We start from the raw sequence: 18,473 nt of genomic DNA on the forward strand, positions 1-18,473 counted from the left end.
TGCTTCAGACAGCATGGATATACAAACTTATGCTAACCTGACAAGCAGTGCCACGCTGGTCATAAGTAGGTCTGTGGATGATTACTCAAGGATACTTGAGAAGTACTGAGGGCTACTGGAAAAAGTTGGGAAGGCAGAAATGAGAAAACTGTATTTCTATAGGAAAAGATTTTACTGATAGAAAAAAATTCATGTGTTTTCCATTTCAAGGAAGTGTTTCAGTTAAGAGCAAAAGTAAGGGCTGATATGTAGCCCAGTGGTAGAGAGTGGTTCCCTATCATGCACAAGGCCCTAGGTCCATTCCCTAGTACTGCAAAACCAAAGTGAAAGTACAGGGCCAACTTGAGGGTAATCCAGTTCAGACAGCTCAGTTGGGGATTAGGAGCACCTTTCTGAAAGGCTGGGGAGCACATACTCTATGCTCAATGTATTAGTTTCCTCCTTCTGATGTAACAAATTGTCACAAATTCAGTGCCTATTCTTATTCTTCCAAAGTCTAAAATCACAGTGTGGGGGAAGGCTGAGTTTCTTCTGGAAACTTCTAAGGAGAATGTATTATCTGGCCCTTTGTGCTTTCTGGAGGCCATTGGATCACGGCTCTTCCATTGTCACATATCTGGCTAGGAACTTTCATCCTTCTAATTCCCTACTTTGTATAAAGTACCCTTGTGATGATATTGGATGAGCCTGGTTAATAATACGAGATAATCTATTTCAAAGATTTTTTTCAAAAGAAAAGTCTTTATTTACGAGTTAACCCGATGCAGCAGCTGAGCATGAGAGACCCTGAGTAGCAATCAAGCAAGGTTTTTTAAATAATGGCTAGGGTAGGGGATCTGGGAGAATTCCAACTCTATATAGTTACAAGCTCAGGATTGGTGCTTACTTAAGGTTAGAAATGCTTGGCTTGAACTGATTGGGGAGTTGCAGCTGCAAGGAAATTGCCATTTCCTCTAGCAATCTATATCATCATCAGACCCATTTTTTTTTTCTGACAATAAGACATGCCATTTCTTATCTGCAGGAAATTTGCTCCCTCTATGGTATATAATCTATCATATCCTTTAGGTTATGGCAGGAAATGTCTTCCTGAGTTACTTCTAGAGGGGGGAATGAGAGGATGAAAGGTTTGCAGCCATCTTAGAGAAGGGTCAGACTGGGGGCAGCAGGCCCTGGGAAACCCCCCAGACGATGTGTTGCCCCTCCAGCCTAAGCCCTGGGAAACTCATCAGAGGACTAGACTGGGGGAAGCAGGCCCTGGGAAACCCCCTAGAGGATGTGCTGCCCCTCCACCCTAAGCCCTGGGAAACTCATTAGAGGATTAGACGGGAGGAAGCAGGCCCTGGGAAACCCACCAGAGGATGTGCTGCCCCTAGACCCAGACAATTAAGAGCCACATAAAAAAATGAGTTCCAGATATTTCAAGGATCTTAACTTTAGTTAAATTTGGAAGGCCCCCTTAACCATTCAAATAACATAGTAGGTTCTAGGGATTAGGGTGTGGGTGTATTTGGAGATCCATGGCTTAATTTCTATAGCCAGTTAGATGATTGACTAGTTAGGCAGAAAGTAAGATCTCCAGGTCCTAGATCTGATGTGGGGCTTACCCTGCCAAGATTTGTTTGAATCATCCTGTTCCTTGAATACAAGTTTCTTGTTTGCTTTTGTATAAGATGTCTAATTTTTTAAAGATTTATTTTATGTGTATGCATATTCTATCTGCATGTATGTATCTGCACTATGTGCATGCCTGGCACCATGGAGGCTAGAAGAATGTGTTGGAGCCCCTGGAACTGGAGCCCTGGATGGTTGTGAGCCACCATATGGGTACTGGGAACTGAACCTGGGTACCCTGCAATAGCAACAAGTGCTCTTACCACTGAACCATCTCTCCAGCCCCTAAGATGATTAATTTTAATTCTTCAGTTCTATCCAAGATGGCAAGGATTAAGTGGCATTAAATCTATGACTAATCCTCAACAAAGGTTGATTTCTTCAGGGAGAAAATAAGTAGGAATTCTTGGAGAAGGTACCCTGCATACAGGAATCAAGCATGATTGTACTGGCTTCCATCTTGATGCTGCTGTATACTTACCTGTAGGGCCTTGAACAAGTCTTAACCATTTGGCCTGTTTTCACATGTGCCAAATGGAGCCAAAAGTCTCATCTTCCTGTAGTTGTGTATAGGCCTGACATAGCAGTGTTTTATTATTTGAAGGCTTAACTGGTCCCAAGTGGGGTTCCTGGTTTGTCTTTGGTTGTTCTGTAAGGAACCCAAGAAACTATCTTTTTTTTTTTTTTTGGTTTTTCGAGACAGGGTTTCTCTGTGTAGCTTTGCGCCTTTCCTGGAGCTCACTTGGTAGCCCAGGCTGGCCTCGAACTCATAGAGATCCGCCTGGCTCTGCCTCCCGAGTGCTGGGATTAAAGGCGTGCGCCACCACCGCCCGGCTAAGAAACTATCTTGAAAGTAATCTTTATTTACTCTATTCTTTGCCCAAATAGTTCTGTCCATTTGTGGGATTTTGAGGGCATGACACTGGGACAAATTCTCTGAGATGCAGGCAGGCCTGTTCCTCATTGCTCCACCACTACTATTCAGTTAGCAAACATAACCGAAAAGGCTGAGCGGCCACAGTTATTGACTCAGCCAATAGCAGCCTTGTGAACACTCTCCTTGTTTTTACCCCTGTAGACTCTGTTTGCAGAGACAGAGAAATGGGGAAGAATTTTAACTAGAGTTTCTATTTTCCAAAGTAGGAAGAGGAAAAGCTTGGTGGGAAAAAAAAAAGCAAGGATCACAGGGCACAGGGCAGGCTTATCAAAGCAGGAAGAAGCATTTGATGCCCACGCCCCCATGAAGCAGAATGATCTAGAATAGGTACTGTCCAGCTGTGGCCATTTATTTATTTTATTGTATTTCTTTTAGTGATGGCATTACTTCTGTGTAATTTTAATTTTCTAAATTTCAAGATTTTAAGAGTTTAAGGGGAGAAATGACTAAAGTAACCCATGATTTTTACATGTGCTTCAGGAAAGCAGCTCTATTACAGCACAATACTTCCCAGAACTCAGCAAAAGGTGGTTCTGAAGATGTTCTCTCAGTTCTAGCCTCTGGTTGTGGTCACAGCCTGTGCTGCTCAAGGTTCATCTTTCCAGATTATTTCTAAGCTACTTGCCACTTACTTATCCTAACTGAAACAGAAGGGAATTGAAGGAATAGTGAAGGGAGGGAAAGGATGTTTGGAGCCTGGTGGTCAAAATGCTCACACCCCAATCCACCTCAACAAAATGATAAATGTATTTGGAAGTATAAAGTGGAGGAATTCACCAGCGACTAGACACAATGGGTTGTGCAATTGCCCATTTCATTGCAAAGACAAAAGTCTTTAGATCATATAATCTCTTCCATTTTGTGAAGTAAAATCATCTGAACTCCTAGAAGCCTCCTTTAACAGTGCTAAGCTGTGTTAGAAAGTTGGCTGCAGAGAGGGCCAGTCCCAAGGTGGGACTTATTAACTAAACCTTCCTTTAAAGCCATTATCACATAACTGCTGTTTTCCACAAAACAGTCAAACTGAGAAACCAAATGTTATATAATACAGTTTTTGAAATAATACCACATGAGTTAATGGGTGCTGAATATACTTTTGCTGTTGTGTACTTTTCTTCAGTTCTTGCAGCTCAGTGGGAGAGTGCTTACCTAGCATAATCAAAGTCCTGGTTTCCATTCTCAGCACTGCAAAACAGAAAAACAAAACAAAAAACCCAAATAAACAAGCAAACATTGAGGATTTTGATCTTGCAGGGAAAAAAAACCCGAGACTGTGCATTATCTGGCTTGCTCTCTACATTTAAACATTTCTTCAACACGAAAGTTCACCTCCCACTAGAAATGTACACATTCTTATAAACCCTTTGTTAGCTGTAACAGGATATACTTAGTAGTTTAAAATCTTCAGAATGAATTATTAGAGCAGTCAACTATTAACAAGTGAGGTAGGTAGAGGCAGAAACAATCACTTTTATGTTTCACTACTGATTTACTCAATGACCTTTGACAACCTGAAAATATTTACCCTTTCAAAGTCCTGCCATGAGACCATATAACCTTGATTACATGACAGACTCCCAGAACTCGGCATTATATAATGAGTATTATAAACAATAGCTTTGTGTATCCTGTCACTTTAAATAAGATCTATGTCCCCGGCCATTTTAAATGATGATCCTAAGGTCTTTATTTTACTAGCCTGATGAAATCATGGTTTCTGGGCAAAGTACAAAGGGTTCTCTTTGACTTCTGGTATTGACCTGAATTGTGAATTTGTGCCTTTTCTTGATAGGGTCTTGATATGTATTCCAGGCTGTCCTAGAAGTTATTATCTTCATGCCTCAGCCTTCAATGCTGGGATTCTAGGCGTGTGTTACCATACCCAGATGATTTGTGCTTCTAAACATTCAATTCTTCATCCCTGAACCTCTCTTCTAACATAAGTAAATTCATAGATTTTAAAAAAATCAGTATGCCAAAACAGAAAATTACCACACTGACAATAGTTAACAGTTTTCATAATTTAATGAAAAAGTATTGATAAAAAGGTGACATTTGAAAAAAGATTGATTTTATCTTCAAAACTTGAATTATATAAGACAAGACAAAAACATTAACAAAGGTTAAGAGGTAATACTTCAAAGAACAAAATGTTGCAGATGCAGTTTGGGGCATTTGGAATGTATACAAACTGAAGGCTCATTTGTTTACCCAGGAATATTCTGTAAAAATATTACCATTTTATCTCCCTGACTTGAATGATATTTCAGGCAATACTCTCCCAATGGCATTACATATGGAATTTGGCTAAAGCACTGTTTTCATGTTTGCTACCCCCCCCTCAGAATTCAAAGGCATGAAAGGACACAGGCAATTGACTGGCCTTTAATGTAAGGAACTTACCACTCACCTCCATTATACTCTCATTACCATGAAAGTGTCAAATTTGTATGTACCTATGAGTATTCAAATAAGCAGAGGCCAAGGGTATTAAGAGGAAATTCTCTTCCTCATTTTTCAACTAAAACAAAATACAGGACACCTACTACATGTTATATTATGTTCACACACATTCATAGGCACAAAAGAAACATTTTGAAGATGCAGCAAAAGGAGAGGCAAAATATAAAAGTTTTCAAAAAAGAAAAAAAAAACAAACCCCAAAGAAGCCTTTAACAAGGTTCTATGAACGAAAGTGGGAGAGAGGCAAACTGCTCCACAGCATTGGCTAGAGGGCTATTGCCCTCTCACTGCAGCTGGCTTCTTTCACCAGCATGAAACTTCAGAAATTGAAAATGGCCTCTTGTTTGAAAAAAATCTCTCTATATGTTCCCAAACTAGAAGAAAGAGAATATTATTTTAAGGCTAAGAAGAAAAGGGAGCTGAGAATTACAGTCTGCCTCACATTTTTACAAACTGATACTTCCCCCTTTTTCTTAAATGGGAAGCAAACCTGTTTCATCCTCTGCTTCAAAATTCTCTTCCTCTAGAAATGAATCAAGGCTGATTATTTGGTAATGTGGTATAAGCAAGTTCTGAAAAATGGCTCCAACTTTTATGCTTGGGAAATTGCCTTGGTTTCAAAATTCATACAAAGCTAAATTATATCCATGTGTTAAAACACATGCTTTCAAATTTGTCTGACAATAAAAATCTGTTTCAAAATTAAAGCAGGTAAGAATACTTAACCCTCTGTGCATTACACTATATTTTAATTATACCTCAATAAAAATTTTATAAACATTAAAGCAGGTATACAAAAACTGTCAGCCAAACTTCAGTCAAACTTATTTGAAAACAACACAAAAAACCCTGACCTGGTACAAATATCCCAGAAAAGGTCACACTTTGGGAAAGGCTCTGGAGGTCTTCACAAATGCCTTGAGAAGCAGAGCATTTTCCTTGGAAGTAGTACTTCTGTACTTTTGTAAACACTATCCACAAGTTAGCTTGTTAGCTGGATAAGAGAGTTATGAGTGTGTTCCCAGCAAGCAGGTCTAGGAACAGGCACTGGACACTTAGGAGAACTGACTCTATCGGATACGATACTGTGAAAGAAACTCAACCTTGCATGAAGCAAGGAAGACAATAGTAAGTGACAGTATCTGAGAATGCTGCTCTCCTGGTCTCTCCCTTGAAGAGGTTTTATAGATACCAGTGGAATTAGAATTTTTCTACAAACATGAGCACTAAGGAGTCACATGTTATAGTTTTAAAAGATAAGTAGTTTTAGTGTCTGTCATGTTCTTTTGCAAATCCATCAACAATGCAAAGGATTCTTAATACGTAGATCAATCAGTGTTTTAATGTAACCAAAAAGCAGCCCAGAAGTACTTACTGAGCAAATACTCTGGGCCCAACTATTCCCAGCAGCCTCCAACAAAGCAACCCCAGACAATCTGCAACTCTTGTAATGTGCTTATAAAAACTAGACCTGAAACCTTTTCAAAAAACGTCAAATCATCATTTTCCCTGCAATTCCTCCTAATATACACTAGAATCCTTTTGGTGTTTAGATTTCCCCCAGTATGTGGGGCAAAGGCAACGGCTGCGTTACCCTTAGGTGTTTCTGATCACCTTTGCATTGAGCTATGGGAATGAGGATGTGTCTTACTTTTCCCATGGCACTCCCGAGCAGAATCATGAGAAGGATTTTCTCTGTCAGAACTTTCTCTCTTTACCCTTGCTGTTTCTTTATTCCCCTCCCCTTCCGCTTCTGAATCGCTGGGCTCTAAATCGGGGCAATACCCATCGGTTTCCTGATATGGAGCTCTTCCTGTCGACCGCCTGAGAAGCTGTCTACCCCACAACTGCTCCTTAGAGCTCACATTCTTAGTTGGCTTAACACAATACTGGAGGTCCTCAGTGGGCCTCACCCATGTATTGGTGGCCTCCTTAAAAGACCTGCTGAAGTGTTCTATGCCAGATTTTCTAATGTTACCCTGACTGGGCAAGTGGGAACTGAGCATGGACTCCTGGTCACAGAACATCTCATCTGAATTATCTTTCTGGGTGATGTTCCCAGACCAGTTGCCCTCCAGGCCATTGGAACTGGCAAGCCTGGAGTTAGGCTGACTCTTCCCATTACCAATAGAAGCCTGTCCATGGAGGGCAGCCTGAAGGGCCAGAGGCTTCCCTAGTGATTGCCCATGATAGAACTCTGCAGATGGAGTTCTCTGAGCAGGACTGGAACTCTTGGCTTCACTTCGAGAATGGCTGCGGCTAGCCAGCAAACAGTTACTCTTGATTTCTAGTGGATGTCTTGGATATATTTTCACATTCGTGTCCAGTGGCTCCTCAAGCATCTGTGGGCTCCTTTTGTTGTGACCAGGGGAGCTGCTGCCAGGAGAGGAAGGTTGATTCTCGGTTTCTGTGGAGCTGTCTCTGCAGTCTTCTGAGGTTGATTTAGGCATTTTCAACTTTAAGGTAATTCGTGGTGGTGGGTAAAACAATGAGTTCTCTAGTGCATTTGTCAAAGAAAGTCCTGAAATCAGAAAGAAAGATTTGCTTAACACCTGATTTAATTATTAGCATATGTGCATCACAAAGTGAGTTCATGAATTTATTGTTCTAAATGTCTAATGAGCACCTGTCTTTGATGAGAATGTATACTAAGATGAGCAGATGGAGTGAACTACAGTACAGGATGAACCCAGAGTCCCACAGAAAGCACTATCCATGGCTTTCAACCTTTACACCTTTGCTTTCCTAACCTATAAAACAATAGCAACAACTAGTGTGCTCTGTGCTGTGGGACGGTCTGTATGTCAAATTGCTCTGATTGGTCAATAAATAAAACACTGATTGGCCAGTGGCCAGGCAGGAAGTAGGTGGGACAAGGAGAGAGGAGAATTGTGGGAAGCAGAAGGCTGAGGCGGAGAGACACTGCCCGCTGCCGCCATGACCAGCAGCATGTGAAGACGCCAGTAAGCCACCAGCCACATGGCAAGGTATAGATTTATGGAAATGGATTAATTTAAGCTATAAGGACAGTTAGCAAGAAGCCTGCTACGGCCATACAGTTTGTAAGCAATATAAGTCTCTGTGTTTACTTGGTTGGGTCTGAGCGGCTGTGGGACTGGCGGGTGACAAAGATTTGTCCTGACTGTGGGCAAGGCAGGAAACTCTAGCTACAGCTCTGTTTTATGACTCTATCTCCATGCCTTTCTTTCTTTGTGTATGTGTGGGAGCAACTGCACGTGTGCGCATGCATACATACATATAGAGGCCAGAGGTCGATGCTAGATGTTTTCTTCAATCACCCTCTACTTTATTTTTTGAGACAGGGCTTTTCACTGAACCTAGAGAGTTTATCAGTTGGTTAGACTAGCAAATTCCTGGGATCTTCCTGTCTCCACATAACTAGTACTGGATTCACATCACAAGGGTGTGCACCACACAGGCTTTTTATCTGAGTGCTGGGAATTGGACTCACTAACAGAGCTCTTCCCCTAGACTTCTCCTTGCCTTTCATTGCTATAAAGAATGTCACTCACAGTGTTTTGGAATGAGTTCTTTGTGTGTTTATGATTGGGCATACAGGTAATAAGCAGGATTGAAGATGTGCTTCAAATACAAGACATTTCAGATTTTATCCCCCTATCCTCTCCAGGCATTCCCAAACAAGTAAAACAGAAAACTGCAGAAACATAGTTCAGGATTTGGTAGGGGAAAGGTACATAGGTATTTTAACTCGGCATTAGAAGTGGTGGGTGGTTCCTGAATATTGTATGCCCTTAGTCTGTAATATCCTGATTACAAATTATCATTATGGGATGTGGAATCATTAAAAATATTACTGGACCCATGCTATGGGCACACATGCAATAGCATGCGTGTGGAGGTAGATGATGTTATGGAGTCAGTTCTCTCCATCTTTACATGGGTTCTAAGGATCACACTCAGGTCACCAGGCTTTTGAAGCAAATGCTGTTACCTTCTGAGCCATTTTGCTGGCCCTGGGGGAGGTTTGATAGTGGTAAGGGCCAGAAAGAAAGAATCACAACATATAGGATTATCCAGGGAAGTATTAATTACCTGGATATATCACCCTACACCTGGCATTTGCCCATTATAGTCTTACAATATGTAGTTTCATAAAAATGAGATATAGAGAGGATGGCTTGTAAGTACCCTAAAAGGTAGCATGCATTCCCCAAGGGTTCATTTTGAACAACTACAGCCTCCATCTCTGCTAGGGATTTTGCCATCTGTTGATGCTGTAAGCCATATTCTTATAATCAGAAGCCACTTGGCTGAGTCTAATCTTGTCAGCACACAGGGGGTCCTCCCTGTTGTCTTTTGCTTCTTATTGCTTTGACAGTCATGTTACAAGGTAACCTTGTGCCTGAGTATCCCTGTTACTTCCTGCTGCGATGTAGTCACAAATACCCTAGGAGCTTTTGATGCCTACCTGACATCTTGTTTCTATGTGTTTATTTTATTTTATGGTTGGCTTTTAGCAGGTGCTGATTCTATATATTTTGCCCAAGTTACCCTTAGTGATGATCAGGTTCTCCCACCTATTTCTGTATTAAAATAAACATAGGGAAGTGTCACTGTATATGACTATCATAATGCTAGCCAAGCTTCCACTTTAGGTACCGTAATTATCATTACCTATCTCTCTCATCAAGTGGGTAATGCATGGATTTCTCTGTTGATTGCTCTATCTTCTAGTTTAGTTCTTAGTCCCTAGTACAGTGGTTTTCAACCTTCCTAATCTGCAACCCTTTAATACAGTTCTTCATGTTTAATGGTTCCCCAACCATAAAATTATTTTGTTGTTACTTCACAACTGTAATTTTGCTACTGTTAAGAATTGCAATGTAAGTATCTGCATTTTCCAATGGTCTTAGGTGACCCCTGTGAAAAGGTCATTCAACCCAAGGGGTCATGACCCACAGATTGAGAACCACCGCCCTAGTAGGTTCTGAATAAATATTAGAATAATTTTTTTAAAGCAGGTGCTAGCTTCTTGATTTTAAGTGAATTTGATAATTACAAAACACTTTCATGGCTGTAATTACTAGATTATCTGCCTTAGACTTGCAACTCCTCTAATCCTATCCTCAAATTTCTTTTCCTTCCTTTCATTTTTTTTCCAGGAGGGGGATTTCTACCCAGAAATTAATTTACCACCTTGTAAGTCGACAGTGAAATAGGCCACATTATCAGGATTAGATTGAAATAAATGAAACAATTTTTAAGTGGCATAATAGATATAAAACTAAACTGTAAAAATAATTATAATCAGAGTCTCTATATTTGCTAGGACAGTTTTAACACACAGGTTGTTACCTTCTGTAACTTCTTGGTTGATAAGCTGGACTTGCAAACCGAAGATCTGTTCTTGCACTTTGGTGTGTGACAGTTTCAGCTTTTCTCGCCTGCTTATCATATAGCATAGATTTCGGACCTACAAGCCCAATCCCCAGCAAATAAAGATTTTTGTTATATTAAGCAAATTTATAGTTGAAATTGTTCAGTTCATTCTGGTGGCTGTGGGAGTGAGGAGTGAAGGGCCACAGACCATGACCCAAATCAAAGGAATTACTATTACAGCATGACAATCATGGGGACATGGTTCCCATGTCAATCTGCATTAAGAGCAAGTGTCTAAGCTTCTCTCTGAAACCTATTTTCTAGTCTACAATCTAACAGGATCAATATTTATGTACACAGTCTAACTGAGAAGATAATGACATCATACTTTAGTCTTCCCTTTCTATCCCTGAGTATGAATGATAGCACTTGGCATCTGTACCACCAGGCCTGGTTCATTTCTAGAATTCAACACTTACGAAATTTCCTAGGGTAAACACAGCACCTAACTTTTCTTTGAATTCTTAAAGCGCTTAATCTACCTGATGAATATATCATGAGTTAAATTACCCAGTGAAGTGGCTGTCAACCAGAGATGGTTTTAGTCCCTAGTAGGAACCTAGTAAATTTGGGAAACAATTTGTCAGAACCAAGTGTGTAAGGGGACTGGCATCTAGTGGGCAGAGGTCACTGACACTGCTCAACATCCTATCCTGCCACTTACAATAAAGGGTAGTACTCCACAATAAATAACTAACGCAGCTCGATGTCAACAAGTGCTGAGTCTGAAAATCCCTGAGATAGTGCTTTTCTGAAAAAAGGCTTCAGTCTCTGGAATATGTCAGTAAAATATAGCTGAGCCATTTTTGACAGTGAATTAAAAAGTAAACAACTGAGAATAATAAATTCAAAGTCAAAGTTCATAGAGCAAATACACGAGGCCTTTCCAATCACCAGTCAAAATTTAAACAGAACCCAATGTCTGGAACCACAGTGAACTTATATGATAAGGAAAGACACAGAAGCTCACACTATATAATGCGGTGATCATTTTAAAACTGGAAGTGGTATCTCCTATCTCTATGTAGACAATAGTCAGAGCTGGTCACCTTACCCTCTCTAGGTCCTGTCGCAGGTGCATAAACATTCTCATGCGAGTATGAATGCTTTCTTCTTTTGGCTGTACCAAGCCATTTTCCTCTTCCTCTTTTGGAGGAATTAATGGCTTGTTGAAGTTGCTTTTGCGCTTCAGTTTCCAGTAGTTATAGATAAAGTCGACAGTTAACGCAGATAGCCTCAGCTCTTTGGCAACATCTTCTACCTGGACCAAGGTGTAGAATTCTTCCTCTAGTTCACGAAGCTTCTGTGCCCGCAGGCTGGTTTTCTCACTTTTTGCCTGGCTCTGCTCTGCAGCTCTGTGGTGGTGGTACTCAGCCTCCCCAACTTTCGGCTTGTTTTGGCTATGCTTGATGCAAAATGACTTGAACTTTACTTCATCACCCTCATCTAGGATCGTCTTCATTTCTAGGCCGTGCTCAAAGGCACAGGTGACATGGAAGGCAATAATACAGCTTTTCACAGAGCACTGAAGGAGAAAAAAAATGTGTTAAGGCAGTACATGGGACGAGGACAGGGAACTCTCTGCCTCTGGGCCCCAACTGTGAGCTTATAGAAAGCAAAGGAAAGACAGGGGGAAGGCTTGACCATGACAAATATTTTATAAGTAAAGAAAAAAAAGATGAAACAAAAAGAAAAAGAGAAAAATATTTTCCAAGTAAGAATTTTTTTAACAAGTTACCCAGGAAACTTGCTCATATAGAAAACAGCAAAAACAAAGGCAAAAAATATGAATTTCCATTTTTACGTTTCAATTCAAGCAGCAAGCATTGAGTTGCCTTTTTTTTTTTTGAGAAGTCTCTGATTTATGTAAAGTTATATGGTTTCTTCTCTGCATCCTCCACATTACCTATATATGCTTTTATTGTAGTACTTTTTATACACTCCCTACTAATAGCTGAAAAATTCCTGGACATAAAGCTTAAGACAGAAGCTATGTCAACTACCTCTATGCACCAGTATGTCATCAATTCAGGCAATACCATAAACTACTGAGAAAGCAGTTGCTCAGAATAAATGAAAGAAAAGACACAGTTAATATTATTGCTAGGACATCAATGGCTCTAAAAGGTCACAAGAACTCCAGTATCTAAACAACCTAATTTCCTGAAATTGTTCTGATACAGCTGAGCTACGCGTCAGACTAGACAACTAGTCATGAAAGGCTATTTAAATTTAAATGAATTTAGGGCTAGAGAGATGGCTCAGCCGTTAAAGGCTAGGCTCACAACCAAAAATATAAATTTAAATGAATTTAAATGGGGCCAAGATGTTGAGCCATGTTAGAACCCTTGTGCTACACATGCGAGGCCCTGGGTTTCATCTCCTAAACTACAAAAAAAAGTTAATTAAAATTACATACTATGAGGACCAATGGCTCAGCAGATAAGGAGGCCTTGCCACCAAGATGACTCTTAAGTTATTCCCTAATCTCCACATGTGCACTCCCTCAATAAATACACATTATTAAAAAAATGACATACAATGAAAAATTTAACTCCTCAGTCACATTAGCCACATTTCAACCAAACTAGATAAAACACACACACACACACACACACACACACACACACACACACACACACACACATTTGGTTTTTCAAGACAGGATTTCTCTGTGTAACAGTCCTGGCTGTTCTGAAACTCACTCTGTAGACCAGGCTGGCCTTGAATCACAGAGATCCGCCTGCCTCTGCCTCCTGAGTTCTGGGATTAAAGGCATGTGCTACCACAGCCTGGCAAGAGTAAATATTTTTTAAAAGAAGAAAATAGTAGGATTTTTCATAGTTAAAGCAAGTGCTAATTCTTTTGGAAGCCTGCATTGGGAGGCCACTATGCTTACTATACATGCGTTGAAGTCTTGATAATTAAACAGAGAACAAGCTTGGATATAAATTAAGAGAAAGAACACAATACATGACAGTCTTCTTAGAAATTCAAGATACCCAACAGAAATGAAAACAAAATAACAGCAGCATTATTTTCTAATAGTCGGCTTTTCCTTTTTACCACCAAAATGTACAAACCTTCAGTTATAATATCATATAACTTTAAAAAATATTTGTTTTATGTGAATGTGTATGTATGTTTACTATGTGTATGCAGTTCTCATAGAAGTCAGAAGAGGTGTCAGATCACCTGGAACTGGAATTACGGAGTTGTGAGCAGCCCTATGTGGGTGATGGGGATTGAACCTGGGTCTTCTACAAGAACTACAAATACTTTAACTGCTGAGCCATTTCTTCAGCTCCCAGAATGATCTTTTGTAAAACTAGATGGTTTTATGACAGTTTGCTAAGATATATTCCTAATTATCATCTATGCATTTTTATTTGGTGCAGTCTATATTTCTATGTTCTATAACTTTGATCTGAGAGACAATTTGTTTTTAACACCATATTGATAGTTACTGAAGAATGTCTTTTCTTATTTGTTGTATAATTATTTCATTTCTCTTGAATATTCAATCCTCTTAACACAATGCTGTCAACCATCAAAGCAATTTTTTGGAGACAGGTTTTCTCGTGTTAACAGCCCTGGCTGTCCTGGAACTCAATATGTAGACCAGGCTGGCCTTAAACTCACTAAGATTGTCTGCCTCTGCCTCCCAAGTGCTGGGATTAAGGTGTGTACCACCAACTGCTGGCAAGAGGTTTACACTTAAACTCAATGGGATAAAAGAATTTCGGGAATGGGACATAATTCTAACATCATCTAACCCAGCCTCACATTTACTATTAATTAAACTTCTAAAAAGTACCTGATTTAAACATGTCCCTTTCCAATTAAGTGGTAACTTAGCCACATACTAGATTCTTTCACTGAAAAAAGCTCACATTCTCACAAAAACATCCCTCCTTAGCTCTGGATAGTTTTTGGAAAATTTGGTTATATTACATGGAAATATGTATTCTTAAAATTTCCACATATTTGACAAACCTCATGAAAATGAGGATGATGGTAAGCTCAAGATGCATTTTTTTTTTTTGGTTTTTTCGAGACAGGGTTTCTCTGTGTAGCTTTGTGCATTTTCTGGAACTTGCTTTGGAGACCAGGCTGGCCTCGAACTCACGAAGATCCGCCTGCCTCTGCCTCCTGAGTGCTGGGATTAAAGGTGTGCGCCACCACCGCCCGGCATGATGCATTTTTATCTGACTATATTTTTTATTATCACTTGGCTAAAAAACTATACAGATACTTAAAAACCAAACAGGCCGGGCGGTGGTGGCGCACGCCTTTAATCCCAGCACCCGGGAGGCAGAGCCAGGCAGATCTCTGTGAGTTCGAGGCCAGCCTGGTCTCCAAAGCGAGTTCCAGGAAAGGCATAAAGCTACACAGAGAAACCCTGTCTAGAAAAACAAAAACAAAAACAAAAAAAAAAACAAACAGTAAAAGGCATATTTTAACAACAACCATAGAATGTTAAAACAGATGTCTCTCAGGACAAATTTATAGAATGTAGAGAAATAAATTATTTAAAAGACAAATACATGGATGATAGTAAAGAATGTTTCTTAGCAAACTCTGCCATAAAACCATCTAGTTTTAGAAAAGGTTATTCTATGGTATTTGTAATTGGAGGTCTGTACACTTTGGGGCTAAAAGAGAAAAGCCCAGCCAGGTTTTGGAGCCAAACATTTATTTATTGCTATTATAAAATAATGCTATGAAAATTTATGTAGAAGTTTTTATTTATGTTTTCATTTCTTTTGCATAATGTATAGCAAACCTTGCCCAAAGAAGAGTTTGGCCCTTTGTCTCTAGTACCTGAGAAGTAACAAGCCTTTGGACTGGTCTGCTACGTACAGTCTATGCTAGCTGTGTGACTATGGTAGAGGCTTTTGGTTACATGCTATCAACCTGCCTTCCAGAAGGACCCAAGAACAAGGTGTCAGGCAAATGGATAGTTCACTCTTTCTATGTGGTGAATCCCCAATATTACCTCTGGCCTCCAAGGCTCTGGTGAGTGGAGAAATAAACACTGAATGCATGGATTTGGGATTGGTAGGGAGCATAACACATACAGCTCCTTGGATAAGCTGTGGCATTTAGCTAGTGAGTGGAGGGCATGGTGGTCACTGACCCTGACCACTGTAATGAGTCATAAACCCAATTATCTGAAGACTACTGTGGAGACTAAGAGCACAGAGTGCTTGGCCTTTGGGGCTGATACTTGGCCATTAGGTAGGCCTAATCTAGGGGTAGCAACTTATTTCTGCAGCCTTCTTTGGGGTTATTAATTCCTGGGTGGGGTCCGGCAGGCAGAGTGCTGAGTTTCCTTGATTCTTTCTGTCTGGTACAGACCTTGGTGCATTGTTTGCCTCCCTATTCTTTGATGCACTTGCAGAATACTCCTAAGCATATGCATTAACTGGCCATGTAAGCCTTAAATCAAATATGAGGATTTGGTGTGAATCTTGCTATATCCCAACACACACAGACACACACACACACAACACAACACACACAACACACACACAACACAACACACACACACACACACACACACACACACACACACACACACACACACACACACATACACACAGAAACAGAGAGACAGAGACAGACTAACAGACAACCTGCTTGGCTCCTGGGCTGCTCACTACAGCCAGCATTGGCTTCTAGTGGCTAAAGAGGGGAAGCTTCTAGAGCAAATGCATTCCTGATATGTACAAAGTATCTTGGATAGGTCCAGCCCTATAGGAGCAGCAGCATATAGCACCAATTTGTAATCTGGGAAAAGAGGTATTAAGATAGATCCAATTCCCTCCCTTCCCCAGAGCTGGTGCATTCTAATATTTAAAGACGGGGAAAGGAAGCTGTATCAATTATATATTTTAAAAAAACCAATCGATTTATCTTTTTACCATAGTTTTAAGCCTTTCAAAAAATTGTTTATAGTTTATTCCTATTCTTACTTTAAGCTGCTTCTATTTATATCTTTTATATCTGTATTTTAAAACTGCTTATTCTTTTCCTCAGCTTCATTTTCCCCCTTTTAAACCTTGCTGCTGCCGGGCGGTGGTGGCGCACGCCTTTAATCCCAGCACTTGGGAGGCAGAGCCAGGTGGATCTCTGTGAGTTCAAGGCCAGCCTGGACTACCAAGTGAGTCCCAGGAAAGGCGCAAAGCTCCACAGAGAAACCCTGTCTCGAAAAACAAAACAAAACAAAACAAAAAAACAAACAAACAAAAAAAACCTTGCTGCTGCTTTTCCCTCCATTTTTCCTATTCCTCCTTTATTTTATTTATTACCTTTATTCATTTTTTAGTTTGGGTTTGCCTTGAACTTCCAATCCTCCTGCATCCCCCTCCCGTGTGCTTGGAGATTACAGGTGTGCACCACCTTTATTAATTTTTTTTTTTGAGACAGGGTCCCACTAGGTGAAACTTGGCTGGTCTAGAACTTTCTATGTAGACTAGGTTTGTCTGGAACTCATAGAGATATGCCTGCCTCTGCCTCTTTAGTGCTGGGATTAAAGGTATGTGCCACCACTGCCCAGCTCTACCTTTATTAATTTTTAACTCCATAGTTTATTCCACATTTTGCCACATTCTTTTATTCATAAAGATTACATTTTAGGTCGGGTGGTGGTGGCGCACATCTTTGATCCCAGCACTTGGGAGGCAGAACCAAGTGGATCTCTGTGAGTTCGAGGCCAGCCTGGTCTACAGAGTGAGATCCAGGACAGGCGCCAAAACTACACAGAGAAACCCTTTCTCAAAAAAACAAACAAACAAAAAGATTACATTTTAATTTTCAATTCTGTATATGTGGGTGTCTATACATGCCATGTGGATAAGAGTGCAGTGTCTGTGGAAGCCAGGTGGCTTTGAATCTCCTAGAGCTGGAGTTATAGGCAGCAGCTGTGAGTAACCCAACTCATGCTGGGAAACAAACCTGGGTCTTCTGGAAGAGTGTTATGTACTATTAACTACTGATACATCTCTACAGTCCTGCCACTTTCTTTTCTACAGCTACTGGTGATATAGCAGTTTGACTTTTGTTATATGTTTTATATTTGCTTTGTTTTGGTGTTGTGAGGATTAATCACCAATGTCAACTGACAGGTTTTAGAATCATCATGAAAACTTCTTTGTGGTGTCTTTGAGACTATTTCTAGAAATATTTAACTGAGCAAGGAAGGCTGACTGAATGTGAGTGGCACTATCCTCATTGGTTAGGGTTCGAGAATGAATTAAAAAGGAGAAATTGAGCTGAGCATCCATCTCACTTTCTGTTTTCTGACTGCAGACACAATATGACCTGCTGCCTCATTCTTCAGACATTGTGCTTTCCCTGCCATGGTAGACTGTATCTTCCAATTATGAGCCCAATTCAACCCTTCCTTAAGTTGCTTTTGTTAGGTATTTTGTCACAGGAACACATAATAAGTAACTAAAAGATGTGTTGCTGTTATAGCATTTTCTTTTTCTGACTGGTACTCATTAGGCCCTCAAGGGAAGGCTGCTGACTAAAGACCTCCATACAAACCCAGAATCTACTTAATAACAGATGCACTGTAATACAGAAACAGGAAATACAAAAAATAGAAAGAAAGAAGCAAGGCAAAATATGCAGATAGTATCTACCTGGGACACCCAGGGTCTGATATATGCATCTTTAGCAGTTCTTGTCATGCCATGGGAATAATATCCACTTTATTGTCTTTAATCTTTACCAAATAGATGGTGTCAGAACAATTTGGACACAGATCTGAGTGTGGTGGCACTCAGGAAGCAGAAGCAGGTGGATCGCTGGGAATTCAAGGCTAGTCTGGTCTATATAGGGAGTTTCAGGACATCCAGAGCTACATAATGAGACTGTCTCAAGTAACAATATATAATTTATTCTTTACTGTAGACTGATTTTTCTTTGAGCTGAGACACAGACACAGCCAGCACAGAGTGCAACCAAGAACAGCTCCCTCAGACACAGACACCTCTTGTACCTATTGGAGGAAGAGATGGGTAGACAC

At 40.3% G+C, this 18,473-nt stretch overlaps 1 protein-coding gene across 11 annotated transcripts in view; it reads right to left on the bottom strand.

Annotated features, from left to right (window-relative positions):
- Positions 1 to 4,557: 4,557 nt before the first annotated feature.
- The window catches only part of Jade3 (jade family PHD finger 3), a 144,351-nt gene continuing 130,435 nt past the window's right edge, over positions 4,558 to 18,473 (bottom strand). For all 11 annotated transcript variants that reach the window (XM_076562015.1, XM_076562010.1, XM_076562013.1 and 8 more), the window contains 3 exons: positions 11,490 to 11,960; positions 10,352 to 10,469; positions 4,558 to 7,535 (listed from right to left, as the gene is read on the bottom strand). In XM_076562015.1, coding sequence (XP_076418130.1) covers positions 6,625 to 7,535; positions 10,352 to 10,469; positions 11,490 to 11,960 — 1,500 coding nt within the window. In that variant the 3' untranslated portion in view covers positions 4,558 to 6,624. The remainder of the gene's footprint in view (positions 7,536 to 10,351; positions 10,470 to 11,489; positions 11,961 to 18,473) is intronic.

The sequence above is a fragment of the Peromyscus maniculatus genome, chromosome X (assembly GCF_049852395.1).
Source record: "Peromyscus maniculatus bairdii isolate BWxNUB_F1_BW_parent chromosome X, HU_Pman_BW_mat_3.1, whole genome shotgun sequence".
Classification (NCBI taxonomy): domain Eukaryota; kingdom Metazoa; phylum Chordata; class Mammalia; order Rodentia; family Cricetidae; genus Peromyscus; species Peromyscus maniculatus.